Genomic DNA, 20,781 nt, shown 5'->3' with positions numbered 1-20,781 from the left:
GTGCTTTACTTAGGTGAGATCAGTGCACTGCTACATGTTCATGTTGTGGGAAGCTTCTTTATTTCTGTGATAGAGGTTTAGGCAGAGATATCGGCCTATCACAGATACATATGTATATTTCATTCTGTTCTTCATTAATATACCATATATATATGATTATATATGTTTGTGCTTGCGTCTGTGTGTGTTGAGAACTGTAAGAACAAATAATCCTTCATTAGCACCCTCAATAAAATGCTTAGCACCCCCTTAGCACCTGCAGAAAAAAATATCTGGAGCCGCCACTGTTCGCAAATAAATCCCTGTTATTATTGTTAGCACATTTTTGTATCTCAGTTCATAATGATCAAAATTCAAGCTAACTAATCGGTGCCACCAAGGCTCCCTTTCAGTGCCTTTCAACCACAGCAAAAACTCTAGCATGTGAGGTTGGTCAGTGTAAGCTGGCCAGAAGTGTGGGTGTGTGTTGTTGCCTCCGTTTCTGCCTTCTCAGATATCTGCATGGACCTACTCCAGGGCTCTGCCACTCTCTGCAGGATAAAACCCATTTGGCAATTCTGTCGATCGTTCAAACATATCCAGATGAGATCAGTGAGAATTGTTTCTCCTTTTTTTTATGGGGTGAATGGTACAGGATATAAGCGGTCAGCGAAGAGCTTGTGGCAATTACACAAATGCTTTGAACAGAATGGAGCTCGTCTACGCAAATAGTCATTGGTTAAATGGTTATTTATAAGTGCATCATTGCTACTGAAATACATTAAAACAAAATGCAAAATAACAACCCCCAGATGATTAACCCCTAGAGTTACATAGCACATTTTAAAACTAATTGCTTGTCACTTTAAGGTAACTCTTTCAGCTCAGGCTGCAGTGAATCAGAGCACTTCGTGTACTTACAATTCAAAGCTGCTGCACTGGTCCATGTAATCACCAAGCTGAGTCTGAAAACAGGGTGGACAACAGGACACAACATTAAAACACATGGGTTGGTCAAAAAATACTGTTGTTATTTGTGTGATAGATAATAACAATAAAGCGCACTCAGTTCCACTTTCGGAGCCTTCACGTTTTTTGCCAATAGCTCTGGTAACAGATATTTGGCGGGCTAATTTCCAAGCTAGTTAAACACACGGTTTGTAGTTTACTAACATTATTCAACCCAGCATACTATATAACTAGCAATAACATGGCTGAAGCAGAAGCGAAAACTTTTAACACTTCGTGAATGTTACATAGAGAAGTGGGAGAACAAGCTAACGCTGCAGAGATTTTAGCCACAGTTTGGCTAACATTGGTAGGATTTCTACCTACTTTTAGTCGGCTTCACCGTGAGCTTAAATAAATACCACTTAAACTATACGTTCCACTAAAGATGTCATAGCTTTCAAATTGTGTCTCTGTGTGTGTTCGTGTATTAACACCTTGTTACATAGCAATGAACACACCGGTGATGAATGCCGATGCTTGGATTGTTTACACCTCCATTATCGGACAGCTAGTTGTGAAATTCATGTTACAATGATGGGCAACTAATTTCAATTTGTTTTCAGCTTTTGTTATAACTGCTATCTGACTTGATATACAATTTCCACAGTCAATTTATTAACATATCGTTTCGAGTGTCCCTGCATATTTAACTTGAGCAAAACTGTTCAGCTCGATTCAGCAAATGGACTTATCCAGTGAGTGTCGGTCAGGAAAGTAATTTTGTAGCCATTTTACACACAGAAAACAACGTGAAATTGTGTTCGTTTACATCGCAGCCATAATTAATTATGTTAAATAAAATTACGAAAACATATATGAGACATAATAGGAATTTAAGACACGAGTGGCCGTCAACTTGTCCGATAATGGACACTTTATAGTTAACGTTAGCAACGCAGGCCTCAAAGCTGCTAACTGCTAAGCTAACTGGCTAACGGAGCTGAGCGTTAGCCCAGCTGAGAACGTAAACTCACCCCGTCCTCAAGTTCGTCGTCAGAGACATTCTCATCCGGTTGATCCAAATCGATGTCGAAAACCCCGGCCATGTCCGAGAAACTTCACTTGGCTTTTAATCAGAAAACACAGCCCCGCTCCCCCACCTCATGGGAGAGCCATCCCCGCTAACCGGCGACCGCAGAAAGCATGAAGCTAACCTCCCGCTAACCGACACAACGTGAGCTCTGGGCAGCGGAACCAGCCTCTAGTGTCGGCCAACCGGCACTACTCTGCTCCACTTACAAATATAATGTATAACACTGGCAGCATAACAGCAGAATGTAGTAGACACATGTTTACAGGACGGGATAGTATGGCAGGCCGTTGTAACATATAATGAAACGTAATTACACATTTTAGGGCTCAATAACAGCATGCCTTGTAGTCAAAATATTTATTTGGTTAGAATTGAAGCGACTCATCCATGAATTGCTACCTTAGCGTGGCGGAGGAGTTTGTGTTCCTGAATGATCCTGGTAGCTATGCTGTTGAGGGCAATTGCCCAGATTGGTTCTAGGTGACAAGCCAGACAAAGAGCTGTTCAAAAAGACTTGTATGGACAAAAGACAGCAAGAAACTTGTCCCTCGCCCAGACATGGTTTGCCAGGGCCTCACCCCAGAGCCAGACCTGGTGGAGGGGCTCATCGGCAAGCGCCTGGTGGTCGTGCCTCTATCCATGGGGCCCAGTTGGGGGCACCCCGAAGGAGTTACATGGGTTTGCCTTCCCACCACTTGCAGAAGGGGTCATTTGGGTTGGGTGCATAGTGCTATAGGCAGCAGCCGAAGTTGGGAGCCTTGGCACTCTAACCCTAACTTACCAAAGCTGTCTCTTGGGACATGGAATGTCACCTCTCCGGTGGGGAAGGATCCTGATCTTCTGCGCAACGTTGAGTGGTACTGAGTAGATATAGGAGCTCACCTCAACGCACAGTTTGGGTTCTGGAATCAATCTCCTTGAGAGAAGCTGAAACTTATTCCACTCTGGAGTTGCCCATAGTGAGAGGCGCCAGGCTGGTGTGGGGCTACTCATAGCCCCCCCATCTTGGCACCTGTGAATTGGTATTTTCCCCGGTAGATGAGAGGGTGGCTTTCCTATTCCTTCAGGTGGGAGATGGGCTCTGACTGTTGTTTGTGCCTATGCACTGAACTGCAGTACAGAGTACCCAGCCTTTTTGGAGTCCTTAGAGGGGGTGCAGAAAGGTGATCCAGCTGGGGATTCTACCATTCTGCTGCAGGACTTCAATGCCTGCATGGGTCATGACAGTGTGACCTAGAGGAGCATTATTGGGAGGAACGGCCTCTCTGATCTGAACTCAAGTGGTGTTCTGTTATTGGACTTATGTGCTAGTCACAGTTTGTCCATAATGAACACCATGTTTGAACATGAGGGTGTCCATAATTGCACATGGCTCCAGGACACCTTAGGCCGCAGATCAAGGATAGACTTTGTAGTCGTGTATGTTTTGGACACTCTGGTGAAGAGAGGAGCAGAGTTATCAACTGATCACCACTTGGTGGTGAGTTGGATCAGATGGCGGGGTAAGATGCCGGACAGACCCGGTAGACCCAAGCAAATAGTGAGGGTTTGCTGGGAACACCTGACAGAAGAACCTTACAGAAAAAACTCCAACTCACACCTCCGGTTCTAACTGCAGAGCTCCAATTGCATCCTAGTTGAATCCCAGTGGGCCATTTTCCGCAAGTTGAGCTGCGGCTTTAAGGTTGTTGATGCCTCTCTTGGCAGCGATCATTGAACCTGGTGGTGGACATCCTGGATAAGGAAGGCTGTCAAGCTGAAGAAGGTGTTCTATTGGACCTTGGTAACTGGTAGGACTCCAGAAGCAGCTGGGTACCAGCAGGCCAAGATGGGCTGCAGCCATGGGTGTTTCTGAGGCAAAGACTCGGGTGTGGGAGAAGTTTGGTGAGGTCTTGGATAGACACTGTTGATCGGCTCAAAAAGATTCTTGCAAACCATCAGGCGGCTGAGGCGGGGGAAGCAGCGCTTTACCAACACTTTGTATAATTGAGGTGCGGTGCTGCTGACCTCATGGACGATGGAAGGAATAATATGAGGACAATATTATGAAGATAATATTTATCCCATCAATACGTCTTCTATGGGGACAGCTGAGTCTGCGGAATCTGGGGTGGGTCCAGCCATAACCAGTGCTGAGGTCGCCGAGATAGTTAAAAATCTTTGCGGCAGCAGGGCTCCGGGGATGAATGAGATCCGCTCTGAATTCCTCAAGGCTCTGGATTTTGCTGGGCTGTCTTGGTTGACATGCCTTTGCAACATTGCATGGACATCGGGGGCCGTGTCACTGCATTGGCAGACTGGGGTGGGGATTCCCTTTTTTAAGAATGGTGTTTCAAGAGGTGTTGTTCCAATTATAGGTAAATCACACTCCTCAGCTTCCCTGGTAAGGTGTTCAGGGGTGCTGGAGAAGAGAGTCTGGTTGATTGTCGAACCTCAGATTCAGGAGGAACAATGCGTGGAACACTGGACCAGCTTTTTACCCTCTCTAGGGTCCTCGAGGGGGCATGGGAGTTACCCAAACAAGTCTACATGTTTTGTGGACTTGGAGAAGGCCTTCAATTATGTTCCCCACGGTACTCTGTGGGGGGTGCTCCTTGAGTAAGGGATTGGGGTCCATTGTTACAGGCCATTCAGTCTTTATACAAATGGTGCAAAAGTCTGGTTTCCAATGCGAACAGTAAGTTGGACATATTTAGGATGCCGCAATTGTTGCGCGGAGTAGGACAGCTGTTATCTGCCAGAGACTTCAGGCTTCACAGCGCCTTCAGCTGTTGGACAGACGGCATAAATGTTGCAGGGTAAGCTAACGCTGTTGTTTATATTCCTACCGTTCGCTCTTTATGCTTACATCTGGCCACAGCCACGACCAATGAGTGAACAGGAGCTACGCTTGCGTCACCCATGAAAGCAGGGCCGGCCCGGCTGGCCCTACTCCAAAGCAGGGACCGGCCTCGAAAACATGCCGCTGGAAATGCATGAAAAGCAAGCCGAGTAGAGTGGAGCCGGTGTTCTGACTTTCTGTGCTACCCATCAATCCAACCTACCTTGTGGCAATGCGCATGCGCAGACCGATGTTACGTCACAAGTTGTTTACTCAGCTGATTTCTTATCGATATGTGCTACCTGTAGAAGTTTTGTTTAGTTTCATTTCATTTCTCCGAAGGCACGCTGCAAATGATGATCAGTGGGTGGATGTAACCTGCAGATTTGAATTCTTAGGTAACAGTAAAATGTTTACAGGGAAATGGTTATAATGTATCCGTAACAATAAGACATGAACTATTTCATTCACTCTCTTAAAGTAAAAGGTTATAGCTTATATATAATTATTGACTCAAAAAGAAATCCAAGGGAATATTGATTATTCTGTATCTGTCACTTTATCATTTCAGGTGCAGTGTTACCTGTGCAGGCGGTGGGCACATTTTAACTATGCCACATATAAAAAAAGAGTGTCAAACTAATTATTCATGTGCAAAGAGTTGCCAGCAGTAAATTGTATTTATAGATGTCTATTTTCATGTATGTATAATAAAATCTTGTCTGGTACTGTATCATTCTTTCTTTCTTCAAGTTAGATATTCTTATAAAGGGTTTTAGGACACCGACGTGTGCTACCACTATATTTTATAAAGGTAGAAAACTCAAATGAAGACACTTGGTGCAACAGAATACCCTACCTTATTGTTTTTTAAGGTAGGGTATTGTTATGCATCTATGTGTGCTACTTCTGAATTTCATAATGGTAGGATATTTTAATAAAGGGTTTGACTGCATCTATTTGTGCTACCCACTTATATTTAACAGGTAGGATATTCTGATGAAGGTGTAGCAGCTCCCCAGCACTTGAATAAATTTGCGCAGTCTCAACGGGTGATTTTCTCCGTTTGTTTATTTTTTTTTTGATTTGGTCCATCAGTCACCGTAATCACCGTGAAAACTAAACAGATATACAAATATTAGTATATAAACATAAACTTACAACTCACAAACAATAAAATAAAACGTACCTCGCTGCTTTCACCGGGGAACACTAAGTTTTGACAGTTTGTTCAAGTCATTCATTAACACAATGATTTGCCAGCTTTTATAGGCCTGCCCTCTTAGCTACGGCAGCCCTTGAGGTACATAACAAAAAAAAACTTTACAAAGTGCAAATACAAATAAACAAAACAAAAATACAAACCACCAACAGTGCTGGCTCAAAACAAACAAATATTATTAAACAATCTGCAACATCATACCAATAATTTACAATAAATAGTTTGAATAATACATTTGAATTTAAAATGGTTCACTATCAATTACAGAAGGGTTTTAGGACACCAACATGTGCTACCACTGTATTTCATAAAAGCTAGGAAACTCGAAAAAACTCATTTTAAACGGGTAGGATATTCTGATGAAGGAAGTGATTTTTGTGGTTTTAGAAAGGTTTTCGTTGTCGATATAAATTGTTCCGATGCTATGCTAAGCATAACTCCTAAGCTTCCACTTCAGTATCCGATGATATTTAACATTAACACGAACCGCTGTAGTTTTTGGTTTGTAAACATGACAGTTGTAGTTTTTGACGGGTAGCACCGACAGTTAGACACAGATATCTGACGAAGTAGCACAGATCATCAGAACACCGGGACCTTTAGAGCCGGTGGAAAAGGGGCTTATGTCTCTTGGCTGGCCTGGGAACACAGTGGAATCTTCCCTGATTCCGTGTAGCTAAAAATCCTCAAAACTTTTGCTGTTTTTTAAACATTTAACAGCTAGACTGAACATGTATTACAGATATTCACCATTCAGTTCCCCCTTGTTAAAATGTATGATTCAGATATCCATCAAGGCTTTCTTTCAATTCAAAAGCAACATTTCAGATAATTTTTATTCATCTTCAGATATCCAAAAGTTTTTTTTTATTAGCGTTTAAACATTATTCACATATATTAAATTTTGTTTGCATAGTTACACTTTACTTAAATCTATTAATGCACTTCTACAGTCCTTACATGCTGTATGCAGATTTCTCATTCAACCCTTTGATTTTTTATTGTGTAAAATCAGAGATTGTTGCTCCCTCTGGTGGCCCAGACCCTAGAAAGTGATTATTTATTTATCTTTTTATTTATTTTCATAACTGCATAGCAAAAATACAAGCAACAAACTTCATTAACCACTCTGTAAATGAAGATTATTATTAGTTTACAGAAGCTCTGTTTTTCTTCCACAGAGGTTTGCGGAGCTTGTGAAACATAGCTGAATAAGAGTCTGATGCTGTTTCCATATGCTATGTTTTACATAAATACTTTTAAAAGCTGCATCTTTAATTATTGCAGACTATCTGTCTGGATTGCTGCCATCTTAAAAGAACTCCAATCTTCACGATTTCACAGAAATTGATGCAAATGCTAATGTTTAAACTTTCACACCATGTAAATCTAACATTACACATATGTTTCAGCAAAAAATATCAGGAAACTCCTGCCTGAACTGACCTGAGGCTGCACCGGAAGTGCTACATCTCACTGCTTCTGCAGTACAATTCTACATAAATAACCATTTAATGCAAAATTGACAGTAGTGGAAATGGTTTTTAAAAATAGTGTTTATATGAACAACAATGAGTTTTTGGAGATTGGGGCTGTTTTAAGATAAGGGCAATCCACTTTGGTCTTAACCGTGTTCTGTATAGCTGTTAGCTCGTCATTTCTTCATAAAACAGGAGAGAAAAATAGGTCAACTTGAATAAAATGTTTATTTAATCTATTTAAAATACTTCAACTTTCTTTCAAAAGCAAGGAGAAATAATTTTAGATGCAAACAGATTTGCAGGTTTAAGACAAATCACATATCAAGTATTTTCTTTGTTTAGACCATAAAACAAATCATTTTAGAATTGAAGTCCATAACCATGGAGTTATCAGGAAAGTCAATTAGTTGAACAGAAAATAAATGTAGTCTTTAGCTTCTCCTTTCTGTTGCTGTCCTTCAGATCATTCGGTGTGAAAGCAGTTGACTGCTGTAAGGACTGTGATGAGATCTTTTTGAAAAAAATATTACGTTTAAACTTCAATGACCTTCAAAATTTGGAAGTAAAAGTGAAAGTAATTCTAGCTGAAATCCCCACTGTGTTCTTGGTTTAGAAGTTAGAAGGTCAGCCTTGACCACAGTCTTTTTTAGTGTGTGTGTGTGTGTGTGTGTATGTGCATGTGTGTGTGGGGGAGGGGGGTTGTCTGTGTGTGTGGGTAAATTGTGGAGCAGTGGCTCATCTGAAACCTTTGTCCTGACGTTGAGGAAAGCCCCCTGCTGGGAAGCTTCACTTTGAGCGCTACCTCAGCTCCATCGGATAGTTTGTTTTATTCTGATTGCCCCGTGATCAAAACCAGCTTCAACTGGAAAACAAAACCTGTTTCTGTGTGTGTGTTCTCATTTATGTTTAGTTTGGTTGATGTTTAGAAAAAGAGCAGGCTGAAGACTGGTAGAAAGTTGCAATGCTCTGTAGTGGGTCTGTGAGATGACTTGAGGTTGGTGTTGTATTTGTTGATATGCAAATCACTTTGCATATCAACCGGCTGTGTTGTCTTCGTGTGTTTGGACTAGGTCAATATGGAGAGCCATTTATTTAGGACAGAGGATTAAAACTGTTTTGGTTTGTCTTCTTTGCTAAATGTGTGGTGTTAACAACTTGTGGAGTATTCTATTACAAGCTACGTGCTTTCATGTGGACAATAAACACCAATAACATTATAAAAAATGACTTGCTTTCTATGCTTTTTATTTCTAATTGCCCTAAACAGCAAGTGCAGCTGTTTAAATTTAAATTTTCAGCATTTGAATCATCTACTCTAGTCCAGTGGTTCCCAGCCCTAATCCTCGAGGAACACTATCCTGCATGTTTTAGTTGTTTTCCTGCTTTGACACACCTGATTTGAATGACTGTGTGATTAACAGGCTTCTGCAGATGTCAAAGACCTTCTGAAGAGCAGGGAAACAGTGACAACATGCAGCATAGTGTTCCTTGAGGATCAGGGTCGGGAATCATTGATCCAGTCAATGGTTTCCCCTATTAATTTGCTACCATACTGAGCAGACAGTCTTATTTATTATTTGTTAGCAAAATATCTCATGAACTACTGGGAAGATTTTAATGAACCTCTCAGAAAGTAATCATTGGATGTACAACATCTACAACTGATTGACTTTTGAAGTCAACTGCATTTGAAGATGGCTGCGATAGCTAATCAGTCTTAGAAAACACAAAATTGGCTATAATTCAGAGCCAACAGGTCCAAGAGGGAAACCCAGACATATGTCTCCCCAATGACACTCTCCAGCTCCTCCTGGGGGGTCCCAAGAGGTTCCCAGGCCAGAGAGGATACATAATTCCTCCAGCAAGTTCTGGGTCTGCCTTGAGGTCTTTGCTCAGTGGAAAATCCTCCTGAAAATCCTCCAAGGAAGGAGCACAGGAGGCCAGACTGGACCAGTGCCCTCATTACTGCCCCAATTCGAAGTTATCATCTCCTGCTCCACCATCATTTCTGAATAAGACACCCAGATACTTGAACTCCTCAACTTGAGGCAGAAACTCACCCTTGTTTTGGTGACACCCCACCCCGTCGTGTGTGACATCATCTCACTAAGTTGAACATTCTGTGGTAAAATCTTTAAAAATCATAAAATTTAACCCTTCTACTGTTTCCTTTCCTATTTAATTACATCACAAATGATCTTTTATGAGACCGATTATCCAGTATGACTGAGAATGCAAAATGAGGTCAGAAAATTTCATGAAGGGTAAAATCTAAGCTAAAGTGCAAACTTTTAGGCACATTCAAGACTTTTAAAATCCTGTAAGTTTATACTTTTGGTCCTCCTCTTGCCTTTGAAGAATGCCAGAGTGGCTGGAGAGGTAAAGGCTCAATCTTGGGACGATAAGAATAGAAACTACACAAGAGCAAAGCTGTAATAAAAAGAGGGGACATAAAGCATTAGGGGGGTCAGGTGAGGTTGTTGAGGCAGTAAATGTCCTTTAGTGAAGTGGTTCTGCAGAGAAGCACAGAACGTCTGCTGTATTCTGATACAAATGTGTCTGGTTGTGTTTGCAGGATGCTGATGTGAACAGCACCTACTAAACACAACACAACACATACAAGAGGTCTCATGCATAAAATGTGGAGAAGACTCAAGTTAACATAAAGGAGTTTAAGTCAGAGTAATGTCAGATGATTTTAATGTGAGTTTTATACGTGGTATGTCAGAAAGATTTTTTGGTCGGTTTTATTTTTACATTAAAATATCAAGTTGATAGGATTGCTTTTCCTTTGGTTGGGAAGAACCAATCAATTGGCGCTGACCTTAAGAAGTTGTCTTTGGTATTACCACAGTTATGCATTTTAACCAAGCTTGTCTATTTACTGAGTTGTTTTTGGTTTCCCAAGCCATGGTTTTAAGCCCCAGTAATTTTGATTTTACGGTAAAACCAGGACAATAAAAATATATGTTCACTGTCCTAACATCCATTCCAAACAAAAATGGTATTTTTCACTGCTAACACTAAATAGCATGGAATATTGACTGTGCAAATAACATGTGTGGCAATTTTATGGTGAAAAACACCTTAAAAGGTTTTTTTTTTGTTTTGTTTTGCTTTGCTTTTTACATACAATACAAAACACATTGTCTTTTTGCACTTCTGTTTACTGATAAATGTAAATCACCAGGTTAGGCTGCCAATGCATAAGCGATGAAGCACCATTAAAACTATTCAGTCAATATTCTTCTGTTTCTGTTACAATTTTTGATTTGCTACTGACTCGGGTCACAGGTCACACACCTGACCTCAGATAAACCCATACAGAAATTCAACAAAACGTGCAGCTCCACTAGGAATTTGACCTTTGGTGGGGTTACACCAAACACTGTAGATGAAATTTTCCACACACACACGCATAGTATATGGGTGAGAAAAGTATGACCGGTTCTTACACAGCATCAATTTTAGGATTTTTTAAAATTTTACCACAAAATATTGAACATGATTATGTCACACTAAATTTGGTGTTGTCTAAACATTCCAAAATGTTCTTTTTTCCCACAAACATTACACTTCTTTATAAAGAAAAATGCTGGCATTTTTACATTCTTTGTCTCCTACTTTTCGGGCCTTATGGTTTGTTCTTAAATCCCATGAGACTGCAGAGTGTGGACATCCAAACTCTCATTAACTTTCATTGTATCCGAGTTCAGAAAATCTTCAAAACTAGAAGGGAATGTTTTTTTCTCTTCATCTGTCCTGAATAAAACAGTGTAAATACATAAAAAATGTACACGTGTGACAACCAGATGCTTCTGCCACTTACAATTCAGAATTTTTTTTCAATAAAATTGATAGTTTCTACACTTTGACGGTTTGTCTGAGGCTTACTTTCTACTCTGCACTGCAGTTTGCCTGTCTTACAATGAGTGCTATCAGGGAGTGAGAGACACAAGTATGTGGCTGCCTTGGCGGCTGCTTTAACACATCTTTTGATTGATTCATTCATTTTCACGTCTTATAAAGTTTATATATCACATATTAGTATTTTGTCAGTTTAGAATATTACAAAAGTAAATCCCAAATTACATTTGGGCTTTCAAAAAGAAAGCTGATGGATGTTGGAATTTTTTGCCAGTAGCTGCTTTGGCACCCTAGAAATGTTCTAGTTTTAGGTTTTCTCTCCTTCAACAAGTTTGATTTTACTAGTGTTATAATAAAGCTATTATTTTTGTATTTCCCTCAACTGCTCCATAATTGTCATAAAAAGATATACAAGTTCCCACTAGGAAAAGTCTTAATAACTTTATTGCTTTTATTGTTTTCCTGTAGCTCAACCAGACTGAAATTTGTATTTTGGTTAAAACTACAGCTGGGAAAGAACAAGTTTTCAAAACCATTATCTTAAACCTTTCTCATGTGCTCACTGCAGCTATTGGCAGTTTTCCTCTTCATTCTGATATTGCCTAATCTGCAGTGGGAACTGGTATGCGTGGAAGGCAGTGTTCTGCATTCCTGCGTAATATTTCTGCGATGGCCTCATGTCATGACACAGAACCCTGCGTTGGCGTGTAAAGCTGCGTATCTGTCACTTGGCACCTCGGGATAAATTCTGCTCAGATTTTAAAGATTCCCCAGGATGACTCAGTGAGTCTCACAAGGAAAGGATTGCATTCTACATACCTGCAACGCTACGCCCACTCTCCTCCAAGGCATGCTCTGCCTTGTTGTGCTTCCTGATCAGCACTTCCTGGCAAACGTTCGGCACACCTGAGTGACACTGACACAAGTCCAGCAAGATAAAAGGCAGAGAAGTGATGAAATATAACGTGCATTTCAGCAGGTTCATTATGACTCACTCATGTTATAACACGTAGGACTGTAAAGAAAAAAAGCATTTTAAAGTGTTTTATCTTTGAAGTGAATTAAACGTTTACTAAACAGAGCATTTGACTCTGTTGATTATGAGCTGCTATGAAACAGACTCCATTTTAGTGCTTTGATCATGGTTTAAAAGCTGCCTTTCACATAGAACACGTTGCAGATTTTCTGATTTCTTTCAATTGTCTGATTATTTTAAAAGAAGACCCAAAGACTACGTTTTTGGAGACATTTGATTATCTATTTTCTTCATTAACAACATGGCGATAAATTTGTCCACAGCTTAAGTGCACCTTTATGCGGACGACACCATACTTTACTCTTGCTACTTCGAGCTGAGCTGTTGAGAAAGCTTCATACTGCGTTTTGCCAGCTGCAGGCAACACCGTGCAGCTGAAACCTGGTGCCTAATGTGAAAAAAACAACAACAAATTGGTGTTGTCTTGTTTTCAGAAGTCACTGGCAGAACCCACATAATACTGGCATTCCTACTCTAGGGGGAGACCTTATCAAAAGAGTACCATCCTACAAATATTTAGGTATTTGTTTGGATTCTTTCTTTTCAAATGCATATTGACCATTTAATAAAAAAATCTGAAGGCTCTTTCAGTCAAAACAGGGTCTGTCTTAAATTATCAGTCAGGAAAACAACTTGCTCAGGCTAAATTTGTAAATTTTCTTGACTACAGTGACAATATTTATATCCTTCTCATTTTATTCTTTAGATTTTGTGTATCATAAAGACTTTACTTTTCATTAAAAAAAAACTGGTCTCTTGACTTTCTTTATGCCTAAAGAGACAGAGAGGTCATGGGATAATCTTCAGACAAACTAAAGTTTAATGTTGTTGTCTCTTTGGAAGAGTCCAAAGATCTTATAAAGTCTTTTGTCACTGAAGAGTACAACACCTATTCTTATTCTTTGTACTTCTATATTGTTGATTTTGTTTTAAATGTATTTAGATTTTTGTTAGTTTTCATTTTTAGCCTGTAACTTTGTAATGGTGGCACATCACAACCAGATTTTTTTTTGAAACAGAAATGGTCATCTCAAGGGACTTCATGGTTATGTAAAGGTTAAATAAAACCAAGTAAAAAAAATGATGCAGTGCAATACAAAAAATACACAAATTCTGGAATTTAAAAGGTCTGGGAAGAAGCCCACTTCATAACCAAAAGATGTGTTTTCAGTCATTAAACAGTCGGCCATGTTGGGACTGTGTGGGCGGGAGCAGCAGGGCCTTCTGCTGAGCTCTGCTTCGTTCAAATATCCACACATCATCAGTTCAGCTCGGCACCAGAGGATGTTTCATTGTGTCCAACTCGATCCAACGAAGACTTCATCATGACTCAGTGACGCTTTGAATAACTGCAGTAAAATAATTATAAATTATCAACACCACAGCCCATCGGATAAGTGTGTTGATAAGTTTAGTAGATACTCTGTCACTCTGAGGAGACCTTATGATCTGTATCAAACGTGATCCCCCTCTCCTTCAGACGGAGTGAATCATGAAGAGTATGAAGCTGCTGATAAGTCTGTTTAATCTTGGCCTGCCAAAACCACAATAAAGGAAACAAAGGCTTTTGGAGTCAAAACCGCAGTTATGATGTACGAGTGCACACAAGCATGTGTTTAACAGAGAAACAGATATTCACACATTGCTGGGTCCATCAGTTCATAGATTTCTACTCAGAACTACTTTTAGGCTGAAGTTTCTCTTGGCGTTTCAAATAATGAACAAGCCCCCAAATATTCTGTAAGTGTGGTCATACTTTTACATTCTTTGTGGTAAGAATTAGGTAACCATCAACAGAATTAGTTTAGATGAGAGAACGGCAAACTTTATCATCTCTGCTACTAAAAAAAGTTAAAATAAAACCACAAATGATTTGTCCTTAAATTACAAATAACACAATTGATAAAAAAATGTTTTTTAAATATTACATAAGTATGTACAGTTTATATTGTATTGTGAATTTTTATTTTACTTTCTACTTGTAAGACAAAAGGAAAATGAAAATGACACTTTCTTGCTCAGACCTATCTGAGGCCTTCACATTATTTTGAAAAAGTACTAAAATAATTATACAAATTAGTTACAGTCTATATTCGTTTTGTAAAATTAAACAGTTTTTTTTGTGATTTTATTACAAGTTTTCTCTCTTTTTTTCCAAATACAAGACTGCAAACTTTATTTACTGAAACAGCTTAGCAGGCTTTTATCATTTATTATTTTTGTTTTTTTACACTGTTGTAAAAAAAATGTAGCTGTATAGTTCTACAGAGCCATATTTAAAATCTATAATTTCCAATAAATGTGCAAAACTCCAAATTCTGCATTTTCAGCAGTTTGCCTCAAGTTTGTTAAAAGATATGCCAGTAATTTGCATGAACAAAGTAAAACTATTAACTCAACAGTAAAATAGATCAATGCACTTTAGACACATTCTAATGAAAACTTGAACCATTTTTAGGTAGTTCGGCTGAAATGATACAAAGCTGTGTACTAGCTTTTAAAATACTAAAGAGTTCACATAGGAATCCCAAAATAATTGGATTACTAGTGTGGTTCTCCTGCAGAAGGTCCATGCTCATATAAACTCATTTCCCTGTCATGGATTCATACCTGCACAGTCTGTTTCATGTTGGGAAAGGTCATCAACTAAGAATTTTCATTCCATTCTTTAACAGACATTTGAGTAACAAGCAAATGCAAAAAAATTAGGTGTGAAAACTTCTAAAAGTATTTGTTTGTATTGTCACTTACAACATAAATATTACTCAATTCATGTTGTTTGTGGTCATAGTTACAAGGAGGGGCAGAAGAGCCACATGTGATCTAAATCACCTGGTTTTGATTTTTTTTTTAAAATAAAATCATTAAAGAATGATTTGTACCTTTTTAAATCCTCAATAATTTTGACTACTTGAATAAAGGTTTAAAGCTCTGCATCACTCATGTTGGCTTGATTCACAGCCGATGTAATGTCAGAAACATTCAGTTTTAAAGTCTTTTTTAATTCTGAACAAAGAAATCAGAGTTTTGATGCTTTGTAGTTTTGTATTTCAACAGTAAATGTTTAACTCTGTGAGTTGGGATTTGGTGACTGTATTGTATGATTTGACCTGATCTGACCTGCAAAAGCAAAATGCCTTAATGTGGTTTTGGATTTTGAAAAAAAAAAGAAAAAGAAACCCACATGGTCAGTCTAATTTAATGAGACAGAGTGTGAAAGGAACTAAGTGGATACCAAGAGTGGGCTTGTGGGTGGGTGGTGGGATGAAGTCAGTGATATTTCAGCATCCCCCGGTGGTTAGCCTGCTGACAGGAGGGGGGATGAGAGATGGGCGGTGGTAAGTGCATGAAGGGGGATGGGTGGGACAAAAATGAAACCAGCAGATTTTAGATTTCAGAGAGGTGTGTGCAGCACATGGAGAGATCAGAGAAGAGAGGAAGGACGACAGCAGAGTCATTATTTAAATATCAGTCCGCCGGCCTGTTCGGACAGGTAGGATGTGTACCCTGTGCTTTCAGCTGGAGCCCCGGGGCAGGGTGAGGGTGGGTGGAAGCAGCCGTCTTCATGTTGCTCTGGGTGTGGCTGATCTGGGAACAGCACAGGTCACACACCTGACCTCAGAACACGGGATCACGCTGCGTTCACGTGCACCACAGGAAAGTTCCCGTTTTATTATTTTCATTTTGTAACCAAAGAACAGGGATTTAAAACCTGATACCTGCACTGTGTAAAATCAACAGAGCCTATTGTGTATGCAGTGAATGACATATACCGTTTCGTAATTGATTTTAAAACATATAAATCTAATAACAGACATTACCACAGAGTGCCCTAAAATAAGTTTTTGAGCAAGAAGTTCCTTTATTTGATTAAATACATCTGCACAAAGGAACAGAGGCATTAAATGAATTTTAACAGCCCAATTATTGACTGAAACAAGTCTAAAATGTAATTTACTTTAAGACCACCGAGTTTAAATACAGTTTTCATGGGTGATAAGAGGTATTATTCTGAACTCACAGCTAAGTCCCAGCTTGGAATCTGAAATGGGGATGATGTCAGTGTGGAGGGGGCACATCAGTAATGTGATAACTGTTTGGATGTGAAACATTAGACGTGGAAATTGGAGTTGTGATGAACTCACTATCCTCCCTGTCCCCCTTTCTTGGCTGACATGTGAGATTCTTTGGAGGGGTCAACATGGACCCAGTGTTGTCAAGACCAGACACATAAGGAAGAGAAGGAGTCGTTTTTTTTTTTCTTTTTCAACCGTCTTTATTGATTTTAAAATAACAGAAAAACAAATTACAATGCATGCAAGTTTAAAACAGCTAAAGTTACAGACACTTTATAGATAAAAACCAGGCGCTGATGCAGGGAAATATAAACAGAATTTCTAGACAAATATGCACACACACATTCAGAGAGTCGTGCCAAAAGGGGGCTCCCTTATGGAACAGGACATCCTGAAACTGCCAAGAAAAACATTCCTTATGTCAGCGAGTCATTCCAGTGTTATCCAATGATTTTACTTTAAGAGAAAAGTTATTAACCTTGTTATAGTTTAGAAAAAAACAACAAACCAAAACAAGCTTTTGTGGCTAGTGGATATTTACCCATTTAAAAATCCTGCCTCGACAGTTGTTCAAATAAAATGCAACGTCTTACAAAAAATTTGAGTATTGAGCAACAAAAGAAAGTTCTCAGTAATACAGAAGAGGGAAGTGTAAAAGGGAAGGGGGGGGGGGCAGGGTGAGTACTTTGTGTACTATACCTAAGTCTCGCTGTCACAATGTGATGTGTTGCAATGAGGTGTGTCTGGATTCTCTGGAAATTCAAGAAGACACAGCCAACTCACTCACACAAACACACACGTACTCATTTACAGAAGTGACTACAACCATCTGCACCTGCAAACACAGTTCCTCACATAAAGCCACATAACCCCCCCCCCCCACACACACACACACACGTTAGCATGGAGGAAATAAACAATAGACCCCCACATCTCCAATGTTTCACAAGCGGTTGGGATAAAAGGGAAGTGACATCGCAGCACACACCTCTGAATGGGAACTGATGCCAACTGAAACAATGACACAAACAGAAAAGAGGAGGACAAAACAGGATGCTGGTCAGATGAAAGAGCCCGAAATGTCAGACAGCCTACAGACTGTTGTCGCCTTGCAATCTTAACAGCCAACACCAGTCTGATAAGCTATCTGACAGGCCGAGAGAGTGACGGACATGCCTGAGACATTTACAAGTACAGACACAAAAAAAGGGAAACACAATGAAAAAAAAAAAAAAAAAAAGAAATCCTAATCCTACTTACCGTGATGGAAGAAAAAAAGAGATGTGAATGTTCTAGACTAGAGCCGCAGCAGAGCACAGGGTTCAGCCTGCTCAACAGTACCCCTCTGTTTTGAATCTACTCGAGTGATTCGTCTCCTGGCTCCGTGACTGGGGGGAGTGCAACGAGTTCATTCGAAGGTTCAGCTGAGGTAAGGGCACAGACGCTTTTCACTGTGTGCTTGAGGGTTTTTTTCCCTCCCCTCGCTGCTTGTGCCTGCTTCGGCGTCCCCACTGCTCTCAGTCCAGCACAGCACAGCAGCGGCACAGAAAATAGCACATTTCACTGGCAATTACAGGAAAAAAAAAGCGCAAAAATATCTGAAAAACCAGCTGACGTTATCCAACAAGAACAACAAAAGAAAAGCCACCTCTTAAAAAAATAAAAATGAAATAAAAAGACTTATCTGATAAAACGCACCAAGCTTCCTATCCTCCTCTAGATTTACGGGATTTAAAAAAAAAGGCAAATGAAGACAAAGAAGAGCACTTATCACGACACTGAAAATGAATCTAAGTGAAAGACAGCAGCTACTATCTTACCCCTGAAGACTGCTGGGCAGGAGTCTATTAGTGGCACCCAATCTGCTTTAATCCATGAAAGATAAAAGGCAGAGCAACAAATGTGGCAGCCACGCTAACACAAGCCACTATTTCTGAGCCTCCTTCCGTCTGACGCACAGGCACGCGCACACACAGTTGTAGATCTGATTCAGAATACGGCTGCATCTGGTAAAGTAGCCCCCAGGCTGACTCATGCGCTCTCTTCCTGGAAGCCGAACAATGAGGGTAGACAAAGGGACCAGCAGGGTGATTCATGGCTGATTTATCATTACTTATCCAAAAGTACTACGATGAGCTCGGCTGCGCACACAAAAGAAGTAGTCATCGACAGCTCCACATCGTCTGAAAAATTCATTAAGATTCCTACTATGACCGGCATAGAGCACAACAATGAGTAAAGAAGACATGATTGATTACACTCCTGTTATATATATATATGTCTTATCTAACCATGGCCAAACCTACAGAGCTACAACAAATCCACAAAATCTTAACAACCGAGCAAATACAGATTGCAACTTAACAGGCTTTTACATATTTGGGTGCTAGTTTTAAAGCCCCAAAAAATGACGGAACCAATCTTAGCTTACTCAAGAACAGGGATGGAAAATATTTTAAAGTTCACCTACTTAAAATTTAAAGCAAGCAGCTTCTTCTCTCATGTTCAGAACCGTTACAAGAAGCCACACGGATGGTTTCACAGGTCAGCTCACACACCACCTTATGTATCCCATCAAACACCTACCTTTAGGGAAAGCAGCAAGAAAACACACACGCACATAAAAAAAATCTCTACCAAATGCAAAGCCTTCCCAAACAAGTAAAAGATCAAGATAAACATGTAGCTACAGAGGCAAGAGAAGAACCAGAAACGGTTGATTTTCTGCCTGAGATAATGACGGGGTATCAGCCAGGAGGGAGAGCAGATACGAGGGGAAGGAGTGGTGGGAGCTGGAGGACCGAGGCGGCTTCTGAAGCTGCTGCTCTGGTGTGATCCCAGGGCCTTCTTCACTCCATCTTCCTGTCCGAGTACTTCTCCTGCTGCCTGCGCTTGGCGTGGCTCTGCGCCGTGGAGTTGACAATGGAGCAGACAAAGAAACATACCGTGATGACCACAACCTTCTCAAAGAGCCACGAGAGCCAGCTCTCCTCCTGCCGGGGACCACAGAGAGGACACAGAAGAGAAGAAGAAGAGCTCGGTCAGTGAGGTGAGGGCCACCCCCTCTTCACCCCCACACTCTCGACGCTGTAGGCTAGGTGGGGATCCAGCTCCATGTGCAGGACAGATAGAGATCAGGGGTAATAAAACACGCGGCAGCCCCCACCGTCCTCCCTCCTAACGCCCCCACTGACCCCAGCCTGCAGCCTGCCTCCACCGAGTTAAATTGCCCTGCTTCTCTCCAGTAACTGCTGGAGGCTCAGGTTACAAGAAAAAAAGGAACATTGTTCTAAAAAATGCCTTAATCTGTCCTTGTGCAACTCAAAGTCTATCCTTTTTTCCTTCTCTTTTCGTGAAAGCACATAAAAAAGAAAAATTGTTTTCAATGAATCACCACGTACAAGCGAGAGAGAAAAGTGCGAGAGAGGAACACAGACGAGGGGGGGAAGCTTCAAAAAAGAAATAGGCTTCAGCTACAACTGGCACTTTTTGTTCTAGACAGGAGGGGGTTTGATGGATTGTCACAAGGGGGAGGGGGCTCGGTCTACAGTTAGTGCTGGGTTCAGGCGGGGCATTGAGTGCAAGCGTGTGTGTGTGTGTGTCACATAGGGGAGTGACCACATTCACACACACTGTCCCAATTGGTAAGATGGAGCATGAGTCAGCACGTAGTACAGTTCAATCCAACGAGTGAAGCTAGACCCTACACTGGCCCCTCTCCTCCTCCCATCTTTCTCCTCCCTCCGAGCCCGCCCAAGGCACCGCTCACCCGCTTTGTCATCCTGCTCCTAAACAAGCCTCTGTAATTTACTGTAACAATACAGGTTGGACTAAAATCCATGAAATCGTCCTTTGAACCAAATAATGACATTAGCTTTAAGAAAAAAAAAAAAAACACCCACAAATAAAACTTAAGGAAGTAGCACAGGTAAGGCAAATGACAGGAATTGGGTTTGTGACAAAAAATGGGTCAGGGATGTAAAGGAAGAATTAGATAAAGAGAAAGAAACTTTTTTTTTTGTTTTTGGAGGGACAATTTGAGTTGTGTGTGTGTGTGTGTGTGTGTGTGTGTGTGTGTGTGTGTGTAGAGGGGGGGGAGAGACTGACGCCCCCAGTACTTACAGTTGGGATCCCCTCTCTGGCGACATGGTGCAGCTCGGCCCTCTGGGCCTCTAAGTACTCCCTGAAGGGCTTCTGCAGTGCCGCACCCAGCAGTGGAATAGTGCTGTTTCCACCAACAGAAGAGGGTGGGTGA

At 40.7% G+C, this 20,781-nt stretch overlaps 1 protein-coding gene and 2 long non-coding RNA genes across 4 annotated transcripts in view; 1 reads left to right on the top strand and 2 right to left on the bottom strand.

Moving 5' to 3' along the window:
- rps6kb1a (ribosomal protein S6 kinase b, polypeptide 1a) overlaps positions 1 to 2,455 on the bottom strand; it is a 19,149-nt gene extending 16,694 nt beyond the window's left edge. For both annotated transcript variants that reach the window (XM_017433595.3, XM_017433596.3), the window contains exons 1-2: positions 1,965 to 2,455; positions 901 to 944 (exon numbers count right to left, since the gene is read on the bottom strand). In XM_017433595.3, coding sequence (XP_017289084.1) covers positions 901 to 944; positions 1,965 to 2,036 — 116 coding nt within the window. In that variant the 5' untranslated portion in view covers positions 2,037 to 2,455. The remainder of the gene's footprint in view (positions 1 to 900; positions 945 to 1,964) is intronic.
- On the top strand, positions 897 to 6,166 carry LOC119617595. Its single transcript, XR_005233930.1, has 2 exons — positions 897 to 988; positions 5,416 to 6,166. It is a non-coding gene; the product is annotated as an uncharacterized LOC119617595 (long non-coding RNA).
- A 10,534-nt stretch (positions 6,167 to 16,700) lies between these two features.
- On the bottom strand, positions 16,701 to 20,780 carry LOC119616593. The gene is made up of 2 exons (XR_005233953.1): positions 20,649 to 20,780; positions 16,701 to 19,519 (listed from the first exon to the last, which is right to left on the bottom strand). It is a non-coding gene; the product is annotated as an uncharacterized LOC119616593 (long non-coding RNA).
- Position 20,781: the final 1 nt, after the last annotated feature.

This window comes from Kryptolebias marmoratus, linkage group LG13, assembly GCF_001649575.2.
Source record: "Kryptolebias marmoratus isolate JLee-2015 linkage group LG13, ASM164957v2, whole genome shotgun sequence".
Classification (NCBI taxonomy): domain Eukaryota; kingdom Metazoa; phylum Chordata; class Actinopteri; order Cyprinodontiformes; family Rivulidae; genus Kryptolebias; species Kryptolebias marmoratus.
This window is presented reverse-complemented; position numbering and strand designations above follow the sequence as displayed.